Source organism: Eriocheir sinensis, chromosome 55 (assembly GCF_024679095.1).
Source record: "Eriocheir sinensis breed Jianghai 21 chromosome 55, ASM2467909v1, whole genome shotgun sequence".
Classification (NCBI taxonomy): Eukaryota; Metazoa; Arthropoda; class Malacostraca; order Decapoda; family Varunidae; genus Eriocheir; species Eriocheir sinensis.
In genome coordinates, this window is record NC_066563.1 from 504,719 (window position 1) to 524,691 (window position 19,973).

Here is a 19,973-nt window from a genome sequence, read left to right on the forward strand (position 1 = left end):
GCGGGCCACACATGCACACACTCACGGGCACTCACCCCCCACGTACAAGCTATTATTACTCATTATCTAATTCATTCACTCACTGCAGACTCGATCACCCACACTCAGTCACCCCCCCCCCCCCCACACACACTCCCTCCCTCACTGGCTCGCCCTATAGCTACACTCACTCGCCTCCACACTCATTCATTCACTCACTCACTGACTCGCCCCCCACACACACTCACTCACTCACCCTTCACACACACTCACTCACTCTCACCCCTACATACTCATTCATGCATTTACTCGGTATACTCGTTGACTCACTCGACCTCCCCCACACACTCATCTTCTCACCCCCTACACATATGCACTCATTCATTCACTATATAGTACTCACTCACTGACTCGATCAGTCACCCTACACACTCACTCACTCACCCTTCCCGCACTCATTCATTCACTCATTCACTGACTCACCCCCACACACTCGCTCATCCTTCCACTCTCACTCACTCACCCCCACACACTCACTAGCTATAATTCACTCACCCCCCAACACACTCACAAGCATTCATTTACTCCGGGCCCCCACTGACTCACACCCACACACTCATTCATTCACACACTCTGAGACCCCCACACTCACGTGCACTCACCCCCCACACACTTTAACTCATCCCCACACACACTCACTCATCCCCCACAGATACACAGTACTCACTCATTAATTAATTCACTCACTCACTGAAGCATGCAGCCCCCCCACACTCATGCACTATCACCCCCCACATGTGCACACTCATTCATGCATTCCCTCACTCGATCACTGACTCACTCTCCCTCACGTACTCACTCTCACCCCCCACACAATCATTAATTCATTCACTCACACGTCACTGACTCACCGCCCACACTCACTTTCACCCCCCCCCACACTCATTCCCACACTCGACCCCCTCACGTACACTCACGTCTACCCCCCCCACACTCACTTTATTCACTCACTCACTGACGCACCCTCCACACTCACTCTCACCCCTACACACTCACTCATTCATTCATTCTCGATCACTGACTCACGTACGTATACTACTCCCCCACACTCGCTCTCACCCCCACACACTCACTCATTTGTTCACTCACTATCACTGACTCACCCCCACACTCACTGACTCACCCCCACACTCATTAATTCATTCACTGATTGACTCACCTCCCGACACACTCATTCACTCGCTATACTCTAGAATCTTTGGGTCGTATCCCCTCATTGTTTACACGATCAGCTGGCCTGGGAGACAGGGCGAAGAGGCTCTGGAGGCTGTGGTCCCACAGCCTAACTAGCCCCATAAAACACCCAAGAAGAAGAAAATAGCAACTCGCGTGTCTGACTGAAATCATAACACACGACACGACATAATGAATATATTGCCCAAGAAAAGGTAAGTCAAGTACCTGCTCTTTCAGTGTGCCTTCATGCCATTTTGGTCACATTAACAGTCAAGGGTGGTGATGGAATAAGTGATAGCTGTGATGCCCAGCCGTGCCACTCCACCCAGTGTTAGGACTTAGGGTAAGCGTCCTCCATTAATATATATAAAAAATAAATAAATAAATAAATAAAAAAAAATCGGAAAATTGAAAATGTTCACACGTCTTCGTACACGCCTCGGCTAGCTTGTGACAAAATATTATGAAGAAATAAGAAAAAAATGACCGAGTATGGCTGAATTCTCCCCCCCTCCCGCCCTCTTCTGCTCATCACTTACGTCACTATATAACACTTGCCTGCGCCATGACGGGCTGGGGCTGACTACCATCAAGGCCCCTCAAGAAAGTCTACCGGCGCTATAGGCTGGCAAGTAAAAATAATAAAAAAAAAGCTATATTCATACACAGGTGCATACATCACCATATTTTAGCTTAGAAAATTGCCTAAAAGAAAATTTATATGGCATCTTGAGGCAAACTAGCATCTGCGATGGCCTTGGAGGCAGTAGAGCTGATGACACATACATCAGTCACCCCAGAGGAGCCAGCCAGATATAAGTTTCGCATGTCGGCTTAATTTCCAAGAAAAGGACACCATGAGACACACCAAGTCTTTCAAAACAAAGACAAAACTGCAATTCAGTAAAGAATACCAACCAGGAAGGCATCTAGGTTTAAAGGGTGAACTCTGTTTGTTAAACATGATTTGCCTACCTTGTCTTGAAAGCCACTATTAAGGTATTTATGAAGCATCTAAATGGTAAGTAATTTTCATCATAAGAATCTTGCGACCATATCATGTGCGATTATGTATTCATTTATTTGTATCGCGAACACGTGAAACAGGTTTCAACGCAGGTTACTTGAGTTCAAAATTTTTCCATTCGAATTCAGGTTATTAATTATTCTCTAATGTTTGTTAGTTGGTCTGTATTATCCTCAAGTACCCAATAATCTTTTTGGCTGTGGACACATCTAAGTTGTATTCAGACAATAGCGATGTTCTGTGTAGGTACATACGTGGAGTGTTATAATGTTTGGTTGTTGTGGTTGGTTCCAAAGCAGGTTAGTCAGGATTCACGTGTTAGAACAGCTCGGGCAGGAGGTTTGGGAGCCTGCACTTGCGGCAGAACACGCAGTAGTCTCTAAGGCACGGCGCTGGACAAATCACTGGTAGTCAGTGGTTTTGCTTGTGTCTGTGATAAACAATGAAGATATACCGTGTTTGGTGCCATAGACTCTACTAGCAGGTCAGAAACCATGCGATGAAGTGACAAGCTGCCCGAACTGGTGCTAGCGAGAGGGCGTAGGTGTGGTGTAGGCGGTTTATGTGTACGAAGCTGGCCATCGGCGCCACGCCAGACTGGTGAGGTGAATATCGCTTTGGTTGGTTCAATATGCTTCTCTCCCAAAACAAGTTTGGGGTCCAGTGGAAATGCATGATTTCCATATAGGGAACACTAAATTCATCACAAATACTTATTTTAGTGGTGGTGGGAAGAGAAAATCCCTAAATGTAAGGAGTTTCCCTAGATCTAGGGTATCTAGGGTAAAAGAGCTATGCTTGCGCTGTCCCATCTCCATATCCACTCTTATCCAACTTTTCCTTAAAATCATGAATGTTTCTTGCACAGACCACCTCCTCCAGTCTATTCCATAGCTCAATGCTTCTATTTGGGAAGCTAAACTTTTTCACATCTCTCCTACACGTGGTCACCCTCAACTTCTTTCCATGTCCTCTTGTTTCTCTCTTGTTCCACACACACAGGTCCTCTCTGTCCAAATGCTCCACTCCTTTCGCCACCCTGTTCACCGGTATCAGATCTCCTCTTTCTCTTCTTCTCTCCGGGGTTGTGAGCCCCATGCTATTGAGTCTCTCCTCATAAGTCTGATCCTGAAGTTCCGGTACCATCCTACGTAGTTGCCACTCTGCACTCTTTCCAGTTTCTTTATGTTCTTCTTTTCTTGAGGATACCAGACCACTGCTGCATACCCCAACCTTAGCCTTATCATTGTGACTATTATTTTCTTCGTCATCTCCTCATCTAAGTACACAAATGCCGTCAGAGTTTGTCCCATTATCCTGTTGATGTGTTTGTCCGGTGACATGTTCTCTGAAACAGTGTGTGTGTGTGTGTGTGTGTGTGTGTGTGTGTGTGCGGCACCTTACCTAGAGAAGGAAATATTGTCTCGAGTAAGAATTTGAATTGTAGAATTAGCTCTTACTAAGAGGTAAACTTTGCATAGTACACACATACATCACATCATTCACCTCTCCCCACAGATGGCACGTCCGCACCAAAGAAAACATTGCCCGAGTGCGGCGGGATGAGGCACAGGCAGCCGAGGAGGAGAAACAGAGGGTTCAGAGAGCCAAACTTGCGGTGAGATTGTTTGTGTAACCCCCTAGTGATGCATGTTTTGGCCTGTTGTCAATGTTGTGTTTTCTGTCTGCCAATCTAAAAGTATAATAATAGTTGCCATAACTCAACATACTAATCACCTCAAGAAGCAGGGACTCATTTGATAATCACAACCGACAATATTAGGTAATGTAAATTTTTAATAAGAAAGGAGGTATCAAACTTGCATTAGCAAGCTATTATTAAAAGCATAATATGAAAACCAAAAATTTCCTTCATTAATTTGGCATTATCTTAAAAGACTATTTTGTTGTGGGTTTTAATACCTTCTATTGCCTTCCAGGAGCAAGAGGCTCGCACTTTCCTGCTGCGGACCAAAGCACGCCAAAATTATGATGGTGGTTATGGTAAAGCTGAGCCAGAGGTGGCACCAGCCACATCAGCACCTGCTAGCAGTGGCACCACCTCCACCACACAGATTGCTGACATCTACACAGCAGCAGGAAACATCAACTTCTTCAAAGACCTGGAGGAGGGGAAGCACACAGATGGGAAAAATAAGGAGTATGAAAAAGAGAAGAAAGAGGAACAGGAAAAATATGAGAAGAAGATTGGCTACTTGACATATCTAGGTCAGGACTCCATGGAGGCTCAGGGGAAGAAGGCTTGGTATGAGGAAGATGCTGGGAGGACAACACACATAGGGGATGATGGAGAAGAAGGAGAGGGACTTAAGGAGGTTGGGCTGAAGAGTAAAGATAAGTTGGATCCTATCCATGACATCATCAAATATGGGGGAATCAAACCTATCAAGAGAATTCCTGGACTCTTAAAGCCAAAAGCTGCAGATGATGCTCTGATGATGCCGAAGCAGAGCACAGAAAGAAAAAGTCTGATGGAAGCAAGTAAAAGTGCTGGCGACAAAAAAAGAAAACACAGGCACAAAGACACTAAGAAGAAGAAAACCAAGAAGTCTAAGAAAAAGAAGAGAGAAAAATGCAATGATGATGAAGAGGACAGTAGAGAAAAGATAGATAGATATAGACATAAAAGAAAACATTATGACAGCAGTGATGAAGTTAATAGATCAAGAAAGAGGAGGAAAACAGATGATTATAAAAATAAGTCCAATAAGCATGAGAGAAGGAAAAGACATCGTAATAGTAACAGCTGTGGCAGCAGCAGTAGTAACACCTCCCATAGCAGCTCATATGAAAGCAGTGAAGATGAAGATGTCCTTCAGGAAAAGAAAAAGAAATTGGAGATTTTACGAGCTGAGCGACTGAAGCGGGAGGCTGAGGAAAGGAGGAGAGCAAACAGACTTCTAGCAGGAAAGAAGCCAGACGAGAGTGATGAACCCCCAAAACAGCCGGCCATCCAGCAGAAATACAACAGCCAGTTCAACCCTCATATAGCACGCCAGAATCAGGAGCAACGGACTTTGGAAGCTGGTGTCAAGTATTGGGTTCAGTAAGCTGAGCATCAGTGGTTGAGTGTGTGGTGTGAAGATTTGTACTGACCAGCTCTTATAATATTAATACAACAATGTTTTGGAGGATATTGTTAATGATTAAAATTTTTGATTAAAGTTAAAATTTTAATTTTGAAACTAATATTCATAAAAGAATTTTTAAAGGAAACTTTTGCCTTCATATATCTACCATCAAATAGTGAGAAACATACCAGATATCCACTACTTTGTTTGTAACTCGAATGTTCTTCAATTAAACATTTCTCTTGTCAGTACTGAGCAATGTACACAGCAGTGTAAAATAGGTTCCCACAGTACAGCCATACCCTAATGATACTCCACAGTATATTTTTAACAACCTTAAAATAGATATTAGATAACTCTGAAATTAAGTGGGTAAGCAAACACTTAATTCTTTTCATCCTCTTTCACTGATCAGCCTGGTGAACAAGGCTTCAACTTTGCTGTCCTTCATGATTAACCCATCTGCTGCGATTGGCATGGATTCGGCTTTCACTGTGTTAGCCTTGTGACATACGTAGAGTCCCAGGTCTTTCTCTGCCTCTGTGGTGGATGGTGGAATGTTTCCCATGTGGTATTGGTATGCTGGATATCCTCTCCCAAGGTGCATGACTATATGTTTCTTCAATGAATTGTAGGAGTCACTTTTTGTTCCATTCCTGTTGCTTAGTGATGTCTTCTTGTAGGAAATCCACAGTCAAGGGGTTAAGATCAGTTAGTTCAGCAACATACATGTGTCCCTCTTCTAAACTTCTAATCCTTCAGCATATTCTGTTAAACTATTCTATCCTTTGGGGTCTTCTGATCCCAACCTTATATCCAAATTATATCCTATCACTCCTGTCCTGTCAACCTCTGGACCCATTAAAGTGGCAGTGCTTCTGGCATCATGTTTCAAATCAGTGGGATAACATGAAGTTGTACGTCTATGATTTCCCATGGAATGATTACTGCTTCCAGGTCAGACTCCTTGTTGTGTTCCCAGCACATCAGGGAGGTTATTGTCCTGAGGATGAAGGCACATATTTCACACATTTTCTCTACTCCTCATGCCTTGGTTCCACTATGCTTGTTCTTGTGCTGTCAAAGATAGGGAGGCAGGTCACAAAAGGTACTGGAGCCTTCAAACTCCTTGTTATCATGATCTTTCTATTTCTGCCTGGAGTCTTACCAAATCTATTCTCCAACTCGAGAAAACTCCATTAATAGAATATGTGAAAACCTCTTTTACTCTAATTCTTCTAGACTTCTGGCATAGAGCAAAAAATATCCGACAATTTTTCCTTCTAACACTTCCCACCCCTCCTTAATTCTGATGGCAATACAGTGGTCACATATGTCCCTAAAGCTGAAGTTTTGCTCAACTTTATTTGAAAATTTCAGCCTGAACGGTTTGCGGCGTGTTCCTTCTATTCACCCCCTCCCTTCTGATACAATATACATGTTAAAATTTTTAAGAATGATGTTTTCTTTGCCCTGAATCAATGGAGTGGAGTGCCTTCTATTGTCCTTAAAAACTATGCTTCCAAACTGACACCCTGCCTGGTCAGATTCTTTCATCTCTGCTCATACTTATCTAACTGCTTATATCTAACTTCCCTTCTTCCTGGAAGTACGCTTGCATACAGTTAACCCCTTCCTAAGAGGCTGACCGAAAGGGCTCGCACACATTCCCGGTCACGGTCCCGGTCTTCCCCGATCACCCCCGGTCTGCCAATCGTGGCCTGACCGCCGGCAAGATCGGCAATATTCCCGGGACCGGCGGGCGGCGACGCACCTGGGGTTTTCCGCCTGTGTACCTCATACAGACCGGCAGCTTACCGCCTGGAAACCGGCGACTATACACGCTATTTGATTCCTCCGACCGGCGACTGCAGCAGGTCAGCCTGTGGTAGGCTACCTGTTTACCGCGGGCAGACGGGCAACAGACCTGCGTAATGCCCATGGCACGTCGGCTATCAAACACGGTCGTCGCCACGCCTGGTGGGCAGAGTGTATATAATAAATGCCCCTCCAGGTGTTTTTGATCACTTGTGTGTGCATACATAGATGAAACATCTAACTTTGAACTGAAATTTATGATAGAAGGTAGGAGGGAATAGAATAGAGATTGCCGTTAATAGCGATGAACCCTGCGTTTTGGCTACGAAGAGGAGGTGAGGTATAGAGGAAAATGGTGTTTCAGAGAATGGATAGTAAAGACCATGAATGATGCAAAGTTAATAAAGTTGGATGATCTATCACGACACCTTTTTGGGTCGTCACCAGAGGTTTGACCAGTTAAGGCTCAGAAATGTACCCCACGAGCGTAGCTCACTTCCTGTATATCATAAATTGGTAAATACAACTATTTAAAACTTAAAAGCACCATCCATCACTTCAACACATAACCTTCGCCAACGCAGTCCCACACTGCATGCTAATATCTGTCCTTCCCGACAGAAAAACACAAAGTACATCAACTTACCACTGCCTGCCTTTCATCTATTCTTGATTAGGATGCAAAGTGAGATGCTGGCCTCTAGGAAATTGTGGAACGAGTGCGTGTGTGGTGGGCTACCGTCCAATACCCTGTAAAGACGTAGAGGTTGGGGGGTGGCTTGTAAACAACACAACAGTTACTGTGCCGTATAAACCTCGTCGGTGCCGCCGAACATGAAACCGCCCAAGGCCAGTCAGGTGAGGCATGTTTCGAACAAATATGAATCGAATAGCATTTGGTGCATACACAAAAAACATCTATAATTCTATTATCATTGTATAGGAAAATTACCTTGATTATTTCACGTCTGGGGCCGGCCAACGAGCCTCCTCAAGAAATGCAGCCGATGTCATGAGGTAAACGTAAAAAAAAAAGAAAGAAAAAATCAACAAAATAATGGCCAGGCAGCTCTTGAGCAGTGGGTGAATTTCTGAAAAGTTCTATGTTCAGAATTTGTATTTACAGACGTGTGTTGGCACCTCTAAAAGTTCATAACTACAACGTTCGTTGATAGGGAAGCACCTATACTATATTTTTTCTAGGACTACATTATGAACTAGTTACTAGGGCTTGACAGAACCATACATGCTACTGCTGCGCATCAGATATCCTGCTAAACAAGCCAAAAAAGAAAAAAAATGACTGCAATTTGTATTCTTGTTGTGTAGCTATCTGTTTGAATTAGAAAATGGCTGTAAGAGCACTGAGATAAATGTCAAGGATCATAGTTCTACCATTATGATATGCAGCGTCACTAAATAGTTTACTTAAAATGATATGTATTTCTACACACGTAATACAATTCTTGCCAAGATGCACATAATAACAAGGTGCTTGCTGCAGAAATACTTCAACCCTTAGAATAGAACAACCAATCCTCTCGGGACAAGCATGTCTGCAGATCACTGTTACTACCATCGTGGGGCAACAGGTCACGATATAAGGAAGAAGGTGAGTATTTCTACCACAGGTACTTGAGCACTACCATAGGCAGCTGAAACTTTAAAGACGAATTGCTACACCATTGTTTTTATTATCACCAAGAAAATAAACACAGGTTATCAATGAGAATTATTAATCCAGCATGTCCTGTCCTGTGTGCCTGAGAGTTCGTGGACAGCCTATGTTGTACCACCGCGGCATGTTGAACAGCTTTGATAGGCAGACAGAACCTCCCCTGTGAGGCAGAGCACCGAGAGCCCCACACCCACTGTCAAGACATAGAACGCACTTTGCATCTGTGGGAAAGTGTTATACCATGTAGAAAATGGTGAGGTAGTGTGTCTGAAGTAAATTGCACCAATTACAGCAAATCTTTGAAACCAAGAAAAAGCTGGTATGCTGTTAGAATGAATTTGTATTTAGATATATATAACAGTAAAGGGGAAGAGGAAGCTAAATTGATGTGAGTTGAACTAGCGCAAGCAGAAGAAGAAAACAAGGTTTTCAAGATGTTCATCAAATAACAGGTGACCTCTTTTATAGCTCATACCTTATAATATTCCTGATATTCAGTCCGATCAGTGTACAGTTTCTTAGCATTATAAGTGTATGAGTGTATACCTGTATGAGGGAGAGGGAGAGAGGGTCACGCCGGTCTGATTCCCTTGTGCAAGGGGAGGTGAAGTAATCGGACTTCATCTTGTCAATGAGGCCAAACGAGCGAAGCTGACGCAGCCTGTAGTACATAACTGATTGTGGGTAAAGGGCATGACTTTTAGAAATAGCTATCAAATTGTATGATCAGAAGTCAGATTGTACCTACGTGTTTAAATGGAATGACATTTTATGAACTTTTCTTCTACATTTTCTTTTTGAAACTGAATGTACAAGGAAAATGGATGTAAATACACAATTGGCAGACTGACAACGAAAAAAAAGGCAAAAGGAACAACAACAACAATACATGAAGCAAATTCTGCCTATTATTTATGCATGCATGTACTCCAATGCCTTTATAAGAGCTTTCCAGCAACTTGTTTTATTTTAAGTGACATTTACAATATTTTCCTTCTACACTTCTTTGCCTCTACATCTCATTCCCTCTCATCATTATTCCCATTAACGTATATATTTCATCTATTCCTTTTGCAGTTTTTCCTAGCTCAATGGAGGTGAACTGAAATATTGATTACTTTGCTTTTTAATAATATATATGTTTATTAACTAATTTATCTCTGTTTATTAAAAAAAATCACTTTATATATTTACTTCTATATTTCTTAGCATCTCTTAACCACACTGAGAATCACGAACTCTTACGCCTGGTCGAGGTGGTTCCTGTACACTGAGTTGTGTGGGTGAAGCATTAGGTCCAGGTCCGTGTTCATGAGCTCCCGAGCCACATAAAACTTACATGGTTTCCCGCGAGACTCAAAGTTGGCAGCACGACCCACGCCAGAGGAATACGTGTCTGTGGGAGACGTCAGACACATGGTTTAGTACAGGATGAATTTTAAGTCCTCAGGGATGTTGGTAGATGAGCTGTGAAATTTATGAACTCAGGGCCTGTTGAAAGAGGAGTGTAATGGATGTGCCTCTGTGGTGTGGTGGTCAGCAAGCTTAGCTACGAATACTTGGTACCGGGTTCGAGTTCTCGGCGCAGCACCTCCCTCTCTCTTCTCCCCTCCTCGTCGTTGGGTATGAATGATAATCCTCCGGGGAAGGGGGTGGTAAAAAAAATACGCTAAACACTGGATGTCACACTTGGTCTGTGTCTCGGAATAGTTGGATCTTAGGCAGCAGGCAAGACAGAGAGAGCCAGAGAGGCAGAGAGCAGCACCGAGGCATCATATGGTATCAACTTTATCTATCTTTAAGGCTATCTTAAAGGCAAGGAGGAGTAATGAGACAGACCACTCTCTACCCACCATGTTAAACTTTTTTTACCTTTTTATTAAAACTCTGAAAATGAAATTTGGTAAAAAAATTTTTTGGTGATACATTTATGTATTTTTGTGTGATCATTGTTTGCTTTTACAGTTATTTTCATTAATCACTTTCCCCCAAAATCTAGATATAGCCCCCTAAAATAATATAAAAAAGATACATGGAAAAAAAGGAAAAAAAAAAAAAATGAAAAAAATAAAATAAAAAATGGACAAAACTGATGCTTGAATACTTGATATGAAATGAGATGAGAGCAATGTGGGATGGGTGAAGGATGGCAGATGGCCCCAGATGTGCCTTGCGATTGATAATATAATATGAGAGGAAGGAAATATAAATAATATATATATATGTAGTTTGTGACTCATTTTGAAAAAAAAAGTGCATTACACAGACAAATACGGCACGTGGGGGTTACAATGATTTTTAAGCTAAACGCGAAGTTACTGTTGAGAAACAATGGCCCGACCACAAGTTCATGTACCCTAAAAGATTAATAAAGGTAGACAGTAAAGTTTCATACCTATGAGGGCGTAATCCCCCTGCTCCACACGCTGAAAGAAGGTCCACGTGTCGAGGAACGAGTCTGGGTAGAACTTGAACCTGGCGGCGATGGGGCGGTAACTTTTGAAGTTCTGGAGTGAGAAATATAATGACAAATATAACAATAATAAAACTACTACTACTACTACTACTACTACTACTACTACTACTACTACTACTACTACTACTACTACTACTACTGCTACTACTACTACTACTACTACTGCTACTACTACTACTATTACTAGTAAATTTACTACTACTACTACTACTACTGCTACTACTGCTACTACTACTACTACTACTACTATTACTAGTACTACTACTATTACTTGTACTAGTCAGAGGTGGGCAAGTGCGGTACTTAGTGCGGAAGTGCGGTAGTACCGCATCACAAAAAAAGTGCCGCACTACCGCAAACTTTCTGAAAATACCGAACTGCCGCGGACCGCACTAAAAAATCCTGCGGTACTTTTTGCGGTACTTAGAAAATTATCGAACACATTTGCAGCGCAGCATGCTCACAGATTTTTTTTTTTTCAGTGAATCGGACTCAATCAGTCAATCGGTATCAGTCATCAGAATCAGTGATTCAATCATTCTGACTTTTCAGGTATTGTTCAAAATCAAATACTAAATGAATAACTCAGAGTAAATCCGTTGTCACTCAACCCAAGGCGGCGCGCCATGCCTGCCTCTGACGATGACTGTACATGGCAGTGTACAACAGTACCAGCAAGCACTAACATGATCGCCGCTCAAATTTTTCTTTGATGCGTAACATAGGCCATAGTACATACTATATCTGTTTTTTAACTTCATTGTAACTTCTCTATTTTATCATTCTCTCTCTCTCTCTCTCTCTCTCTCTCTCTCTCTCTCTCTCTCTCTCTCTCTCTCTCTCTCTCTCTCTCTCTCTCTCTCTCTCTCTCTCTTTAATGTAGCCAAGATCAACATTGTTTGATTATAATAATAATAATAATAATAATAATAATAATAATAATAATAATAATAATAATAATAATAATAATAATAATAATAATAATAATTTATCATTATTATTATTATTATTATTATTATTATTATTATTATTATTATTATCTCCTCGTTGAAATTTCCACGTGGTTTCTTCGCTGAGGCCTGAGACGCCAGAGCTAAGAGCGTTCCCACGGTCGGTGTCTCGCTATTACCAGTTGATGTGTTTTGTCTTAATATGTTGGACAGCTTGAATAATGCTTCACTTCCCGTCATAACTTTCCTATATTAGTAATCTTTCGTTTTCGCATAAACGCCGTCTCCGAGAATTCCTCCCCTTCCTACCCTCCTCCCCTTCCCCGCACCACCCTTCCTTCCTTCCTTCCTTCCCATTTCCTCCTCTCACATGAAGCTTATCTCCTCCCCCTTCCCTGTCCTCTCCCTCCTCCCTCGGAAAGTTGCATTCCCTTCCCTTCCCCTCCTCCCCTTCCCGTCCTCTACTCCCCTGTCCCCCCCTTCCTTCTCCCTTACCTCCCTCTTCCCTCCCCCAGTCCTCCTTTTTTTTTTTTATCTCAAGTTATTAGTTCGTCAATGGATAGCCAGGATAGGCATGCTTTGTTCCCAGTCCATGCAAGTGTTGAAAAGCGATGGCGGAAGGACACAGCCCTGCCCCACTCCCGCATTCAGAGGAGACAACCCCCCCCCCCCACACACACACACACTTCACAGCACTCTCAGTCCCAGAATATAGGCCAGTCAGCAAACCAATAGTCCTTGCAGGAATCCCATGGAGCCGCAGGAGATACCAGAATGCCTTAAGATACACTGACTCAAACGCCTTCTTGAGATTGACATAGGCTGCAAGCATCCCCTGTTGAAACTCACGTCGGTGCTCCACCAGTAAGCGAAGCGCTAGGATACGGTCAGTTGTTGACTTACTAGGCAACACAGACTGTTCAGGTCTCTGCCACTTCAGCAGCTGGCTGCGAATCCGCATCAGCAATAGCTGGGCAAGCACCTTGCCTGGCACACTGAGCAGTGTAATACCACGGTAGTTGTTGCAGTCTTGAGGGTCCCATTTCCCTTTCCAGATATGGACGACCAGGCCCCTCTTCCAGTCAGTAGGAATGGTACCAGACTTCCTTTTGGCAGTCAAGACCGCATGCAATCCGCGGATCATGGCCTCACTTCCAGCTTTGAACAGCTCCGCACTGATGTTACAGGTACCAGGTGCTTTTCCACCTCTCAGCTTTGTCACAGCCTCTCTGACCCCGTCAAGAGATGGTGGGCTTTCGTCGATGGGTGGATCAACATCCACCACCTGCAATCCAGCAACTGGAAACTGTCCACTCGGAGGTAGCCGTGTACAACTGCTCAAAGTGCTCAGACCGGCGAACCCTCTGTCCATCCATTTCCGATACGAGGCAGCCATCAGCTGTTCGGATAGCGCTCACATAGGAGGGGGACTTGGAGTAGAGCTTCTTCAGGGCTCCGTAAGCAGGTCGGAGGTCATTTCCATTTAAATGGCCCTCGACTTCCTCAGCGAGAGCCCTTACATACCTCTCCTGGTCTCTCCTCAGGAGAGTTCTGGTCCTACGCGACAGAGCCCTATATTGGTCCCGATTCCCAACAAGCTTGGCAGAGCGACTCTCCTCAATATTCTCCAGCGTCTCCTCCGAGGCAAACCCACTCCTAGATCTTGGGCGCTCTCCAGTGCACTCCTTGGCAGCTCGAAGAGTCTCACGTTTGAAGGAATCCCACAATTCTACAGGGCTCTTAAGGGTGCGGAGCACATTAAACCGATTGGAGACTGTCACTGCATACTTCTGTGTATAGCTATGCCTTCCCTATAAATAAATAACGCACTTCAACACAACCTGTGTACCACAGTATTATGATTCCCACTCACTGGTGTATACATAATTATATTCATGGAAAGCTTGAAGGAGGAGGGCAAGTACCATGTGTTTCAAGATATGGCGTTTCATTTCATCGTTTTAGGAAATATATAAAATCAAAGTAACTGGTGAAATAACTGGGAGAAAAACTATGGCAGAGCTCTTGGGAGTAAACGTTATAGATGTGCGTGGCATCGGTGATAATCTTCGTCTCATTAGCCCTTGAGATTGCTATGGATGAGATCCCATTACTCCGTGAACAAGACAATTGTGTCATCCAGGTTACAACAGTTTACCTCCCCGGGTTTACCGTGGTACCAATGGCCATGTGCCCCCCACCCCATATATGCTCCTGTTCCCATCCAAACACCTAACATTTTAGCTTTAAAAGAATTCACTTCATCGCAGCCCACGCACCATTATGAAGTTATAGTAGACGGTGTTCTTGCGGACCACAGGCGCCATGGAGTCGAGGTGCTGCATTAGGTGAGCCGCTGAGTCTATGGGTGGCGTCTTGCGGGGCACAGCCAGGAACGCGATGATGGAGCCTTGGTACAGAGCCACGATGGAGAGAGCCACAAGGAACAGGAACGAGGAGAGGACCAAAGCTGACCCCACTTCCTCCGGTCACTACCTAGGATGGGAGTGGGGAGGAATAATGAACTGAATGAGAAAAAGGAAGAGGTATTTTGGATTCTTCTTTCTCTCTAATGCTTGTGATGTTTGTTAGCTGCAGTTTTGGAAATGCATATGTGTTTTCACCTCTCTCTCTCTCTCTCTCTCTCTCTCTCTCTCTCTCTCTCTCTCTCTCTCTCTCTCTCTCTCTCTCTCTCTCTCTCTCTCTCGTCCTCACACACACACACACACTTTGCACGACGAACAGCTTGAAAACCACAGCCAAAGTCTCCCAATACGAAGGGTAGTGGTACTCGTCGCCTTGGTTGTGCTGGTGGTCGGTGGAATGACTGTCGATGTGGTGGTGGTGGTGGAGGTGGTGGTTTTGGTAGCGACTGCGATAATACTGGCTGAAGGTTGGTGTGTTATCCCTATACCTGAAAAAAGTGTGTTTGTAAATCATAATTTTTAGCATTATTACTACTATTATTGTTATCATCATCATCATCATTATTATTATTAGTAGTAGTAGTAGTATTAGTATTAGTAGTAGTAGTGGTAGTGGTAATAATAGTAGTATCATAATCACGCTCCCCCACACACACTACTCACCCTTTTTCTGAACTTTTGTAGTGGTAGATGTAGTTTAGACCCCAGAGTGCATGGCCGGCCAGCAGCCCCCCCATAACCACGGACGCCCAGACCTGTGTGACGGAGAGAGGTGGGCGTTTATGGGCTCTCTTATCACGCTCATGATCAGTAGCAGTGTATCTTTTGCTAATACTTTCTGTTTTCCTTTTTTTATATACCTTCTGTATCCCTGCTCCCCTTATTTTTCATGCTTTCTTCTTCTTCTTTTTCTTCTCTCTCTAATAAAAGCCCACCTTGGTTTAATAGCGAAATTAAACACTCAGTCAAGGAGAGAAAATTGTTTTGCAGGCTAAAAAAAGAGCATGCACCCCGAAAACATTAGATTTTACCATGATGCCAGGAGACGAGTAAAAAGATTAGTATGTCAGGCAAAGCGTAGATATGAAGAAACTATTGCGGCCAACTGTAAAAATAATCCGAAATCCTTCTTCAGTTACATAAACAACAGAATTAAGGGCGATCAGAAGTGGAATTGGACCCTTAACAAACAGTGACGGTGCACTAGTGACTGACAGCCAACACGTTGCAAACCTATTAAACAATTACTTTTCCTCGGTGTTTAATACTAACAGTCCTCCCACCACTACCACCAACACCAGTACTAATGTAAATCCCGAGCATGCATTGCCTAACTTTGAAATACCAACCGATGAAGTCCTTAAAGCCCTTCAATCACTTAAAACAAATAAAAGTCCTGGACCTGACAAATTATATCCTACACTGCTCAAAGAAACAAAGAGCGAAATACTCATTCCCTCACAAAAGTATTCAATATGTCCTTACGACAAGGAATCGTCCCTTCGGACTGGAAAAAAGGCTAACGTGACACCGATTTTTAAGAAAGGAGACAAAAAAATTACTAGGTAATTACAGGCCCATTAGTCTAACTTCGGTTATAGGTAAACTGCTTGAGAGCATAATTAGAGACAAAATTGTGAGTTACCTTGAAAGCCACTCATTAATTGGGGACTCACAACTTGGCTTCCGTAACAAAAGATCCTGCCTATCAAACCTATTGACCTTTTATAACGACCTCTTCACAGTTTATGACGTAACCAAATCACTGAACATAGTCTATCTTGATTTCCAGAAAGCGTTTGATAAAGTCCCACATTATAAATATTAAAATTACTTTATAAATTAAAGCAAATAGGTATATTGACGGTCAAGTACACCAATGAATCGCGAATTGGTTGAGCAACAGACAACAAAGAGTGGTGATTGACGGATTTAACTCAGAGTGGGCGCCGGTCACTAGTGGCATCCCTCAGGGCTCGGTTCTTGGCCCAATGCTCTTCATTATTTACATCAACGATGTGGATGTTGGACTCAATAATCGCATTAGTAAATTTGCAGACGACACAAAGATTGGTAACTCTCACACTGACGAAGACAGGCAAAGCCTCCAAGAGGATTTGCACAAAATTTCAGCTTGGTCGGATAGATGGGAGATGCCCTTTAACGTAGACAAGTGCCAGGTCCTTCAAGTTGGAACAAGGAATAAGAAGTTCGATTATGAAATGCGCGGCGTTAAACTCAAAAGCGTTCAATGCGTTAAGGACCTGGGGGTCAAAATCGCGTCAAACCTCAAATTCTCACATCAATGCATCGATGCAGCAAATAAAGCGAACAGAATGTTGGGCTTCATTAAAAGAAACTTTTTATTCAAGAATAAAGATGTAATACTTCCACTCTACAATAGTTTAGTCAGACCCCACTTGGAATATGCGGTACAGTTTTGGTCTCCCCACCATGCAAAGGACATTGCTAAATTAGGTGTTCAGCGTCGGGCAACAAAAATGATCCCTTCCTTGCGCAACAAATCTTACGAAGAAAGGCTTTCCACCCTTAACATGTTCTCTCTTGAGAAACGTCGCCTCCGAGGAAAACTGATCGAATGTTTTAAAATACTTAATGGTTTCACGAATGTAGACAGATCAACATTGTTTATGATCGATGGCACTTTGCGTACGAGGAACAATGGCGTAAAACTCAAATGTAGACAAGTAAATTCAGACTGCACCAATTTTTTCTTCACCAACGTTGTAGTGCGAGAATGGAATAAGCTCCCACCGTCAGTGGTCCAGTGTAACACGATTGACTCCTTCAAAAACAAGCTCGACCGTCACTTCCTTCAACTTAATATTAACTAGAGTTGAAATGCAGCGTTTTGGAGCCATCTGATTACTGTAGAATCACTTAGGTTTAAGGACGGACCACCTAGTCTGGACCATGGGGTCTGTGTGGTCTGATTTTCTATGTAAATCTCTCTCTCTCTCTCTCTCTCTCTCTCTCTCTCTCTCTCTCTCCTTACAACACCGCCATTAGGCTAAGCCCGTGCTCCCCCGCGCAGGGAGGGAGCATTTTTACCCTCTTAACGGGCCGTCTTCGGACAAGGGCCCGTTCTCCTAGTGATGCAAGGGGTAAATCTTTAACAACAACAACACCCTTCCTTTCTGGCCTCCTCTCCTGAGTTATTTATTACTCTACGCAGTCAGTCTCTCTTCCTGCCCGTCCTCTCCTTCCTTTCTCTTCTGCCTCATCCATCCCTGTACGCCATCAATCGACCATTACTGCGCACTCCCTCTATCACTACTTGGCTATTCACGTACCTCCCCCTGTCCTACCTAAATGTTCTCTCTCTCTCTCTCTCTCTCTCTCTCTCTCTCTCTCTCTCTGTAATAACGTTCCTCTCTTTATTTTTTCCCTCCTTTTCTCTTCCTCTCCATATTTTTTCTCCTGTCTTTCTCTTCTTTTCTCCCTCCTTTATTCTTCCTTCTCTTGCTCCCATCCGCGCACCCTCATACTCTTTTTTTTCTCCCTCCCTCCCTTCCTCTTCCCTTCACCTTATCTCCACCTTCTTCCCTCCTTCCTTCCCTTCGTTCGTCACACCTTTCCCTTTCTCTTCCACTTCTTCCGTCCTTCCTTTCCTCCCTCTCTTTCTCGTACTCCTTCCTTCCTTCCTTCATTCATTCATTCCTCCGCCCTTCCTCCCTCCTATTTAGGAATTGCGTAGTTAGGTAATGGGTGTTAATTCAAGAAGTGTCAGCAATAGAAGCATTACAGACATTTCCAAGCAGTATTTAACATTATTTATACCTTATCATGTTTATGCCGTATTTCTGGTCTCCTTATAGAATGCTAAAAATCTTTGTAGAAGGGGACGACAGTTTTCATGGGCTGAGAAATTTGACATATAAGTGCATGCATAAACGTTCAAATTTGCATTCTTTAGAAATTTAAGGAACAGGGTGCTGAGAGAAGGTTCGAGTTTATAAGTGGAAGAACAACTTTAGTAATGGTGATATAAATAAGCTTTTGATGTTAAGAGAGCAGGGCAGAACGTCTCTTTCTTCCTCCACATCACACTCTCCCCTCTCTTCCACTCGTATCCCTTCCTTCCCTCCGATCCTTTCTTCCTTCCTTTCATTCCCATCCATCCTTCTTTTCATCCGTCCCTTACTCACTCACCCACATGGGAAACACTTGCAGTAGCAGGAAGGGGGGCATGAGTGGCCTTGGTGCCCGTGAGATGATGATGATGCCGTCCGTGCTGAACCACTCGCTGAAGTCCACAATGAAGTAACGAGTATACGACGGCGAGAAGTCCAGCGGCGCGAGATCTGCCTCCTGGCGGTGCGAATGACGGAGATGATTAGGCGAAGGAGATGGAAAATGTGAGTGTGCTGAGGGTGTGAGTGAAGGGGTTGACGGTGGTTAGAATAGTCCGTTCAATAGATGATGGGGTGATGGGAGATGGAAAGAGAAGAAGTGGGGTTAAAGGTGAATGAAAAATGTGGGTGCATGCAAATTATGGAATGTATGTATGTGGTTGTGGTTAGAAAGTTGAAAGAAGAAAGGGGGTGGTGGGTGTGGAAGGAAGGGAGAAGAGAGAGAAAAGAGACAAAAAAATATAAATTTCAACTTCTCTCAGCTGGGGGCTGAACGTGGAAGGAGGAGGTGGGAAGGGGGGAAGGAAAAAATGTGATTGTGGAATGGGTGGGCGTGTGGGTGACAGCTAGCGTGAAGGCTCGATGAGGTGATGGGAAAAGAGGAAGAGGAAGGGAAAGGAAAGTAAAGGGAGTTATTGAAGAAGGAGTGAGAAGGAGAAAGTTGGATGGTTTTAAAAGGAGGGATGAGGAAGAAGACGAAATAAAAAAACACCACATTTGATAGCTTTGGAATGATTAATGATTTTGCAGTGAAAGGTTTGGGAGAAAGGAATGATGAGAAATGGATGATGTGGAGAAAAGGGTGACGTGAGAAGAGGGAGAAACAAACCAAAGATCTCTCTCTCTGACTGAACAAAACCAAACTCTCTCTCTCTCTCTCTCTCTCTCAATGATCTGACTTTTCTCTCTCTCTCTCCTGAATAAGTCCACCGTCCCACAGCTCATGAAATTCCAGGTCAATGCTTCAACAAGCATCCACCGACCATTCAGACCATCAGTTGTCCGTGTGTTCCTATCTTCAGCTCAGGCAGTAATGATCGTCAGTTCTCCGAACATCGACTTTTCTTAGTTTCCCACAGAGCTGTGTTTTCTCTTCTTCTGTACTGGTTGGATGATGGCGCTGATGTATGTAGTTTT

At 43.5% G+C, this 19,973-nt stretch overlaps 3 protein-coding genes across 6 annotated transcripts in view; 1 reads left to right on the top strand and 2 right to left on the bottom strand.

The window, feature by feature from the left end:
• The window catches only part of LOC126983871 (uncharacterized), a 39,326-nt gene extending 30,471 nt beyond the window's left edge, over positions 1-8,855 (bottom strand). The window contains exon 1 of the mRNA XM_050837024.1: positions 7,799-8,855. The gene's annotated coding sequence lies outside the window, so the exon portion shown is untranslated. The remainder of the gene's footprint in view (positions 1-7,798) is intronic.
• On the top strand, positions 1,232-7,695 carry LOC126983873 (leukocyte receptor cluster member 1 homolog). Its single transcript, XM_050837026.1, has 3 exons — positions 1,232-1,427; positions 3,761-3,860; positions 4,183-7,695. The coding sequence occupies exons 1-3, from the start codon at positions 1,405-1,407 to the stop codon at positions 5,311-5,313; spliced, it is 1,254 nt and encodes a 417-aa protein (XP_050692983.1). The 5' UTR covers positions 1,232-1,404; the 3' UTR covers positions 5,314-7,695.
• A 2,370-nt stretch (positions 8,856-11,225) lies between the features above and the next one.
• Positions 11,226-19,973, bottom strand: part of LOC126983870 (uncharacterized) — a 130,167-nt gene continuing 121,419 nt past the window's right edge. For all 4 annotated transcript variants that reach the window (XM_050837021.1, XM_050837022.1, XM_050837020.1 and 1 more), the window contains 5 exons: positions 18,856-19,014; positions 15,346-15,437; positions 14,986-15,170; positions 14,536-14,752; positions 11,226-11,337 (listed from right to left, as the gene is read on the bottom strand). In XM_050837021.1, coding sequence (XP_050692978.1) covers positions 14,619-14,752; positions 14,986-15,170; positions 15,346-15,437; positions 18,856-19,014 — 570 coding nt within the window. In that variant the 3' untranslated portion in view covers positions 11,226-11,337; positions 14,536-14,618. The remainder of the gene's footprint in view (positions 11,338-14,535; positions 14,753-14,985; positions 15,171-15,345; positions 15,438-18,855; positions 19,015-19,973) is intronic.

Excerpts from the sequence above, each read along its gene's own strand:
- LOC126983873 (XM_050837026.1), top strand. The coding sequence starts at position 1,405 with ATGAATATATTGCCCAAGAAAAG. Across the intron at positions 1,428-3,760 it reads AATATATTGCCCAAGAAAAG|ATGGCACGTCCGCACCAAAG; the intron begins GTAAGTCAAGTA and ends CTCTCCCCACAG. Across the intron at positions 3,861-4,182 it reads TTCAGAGAGCCAAACTTGCG|GAGCAAGAGGCTCGCACTTT; the intron begins GTGAGATTGTTT and ends ATTGCCTTCCAG.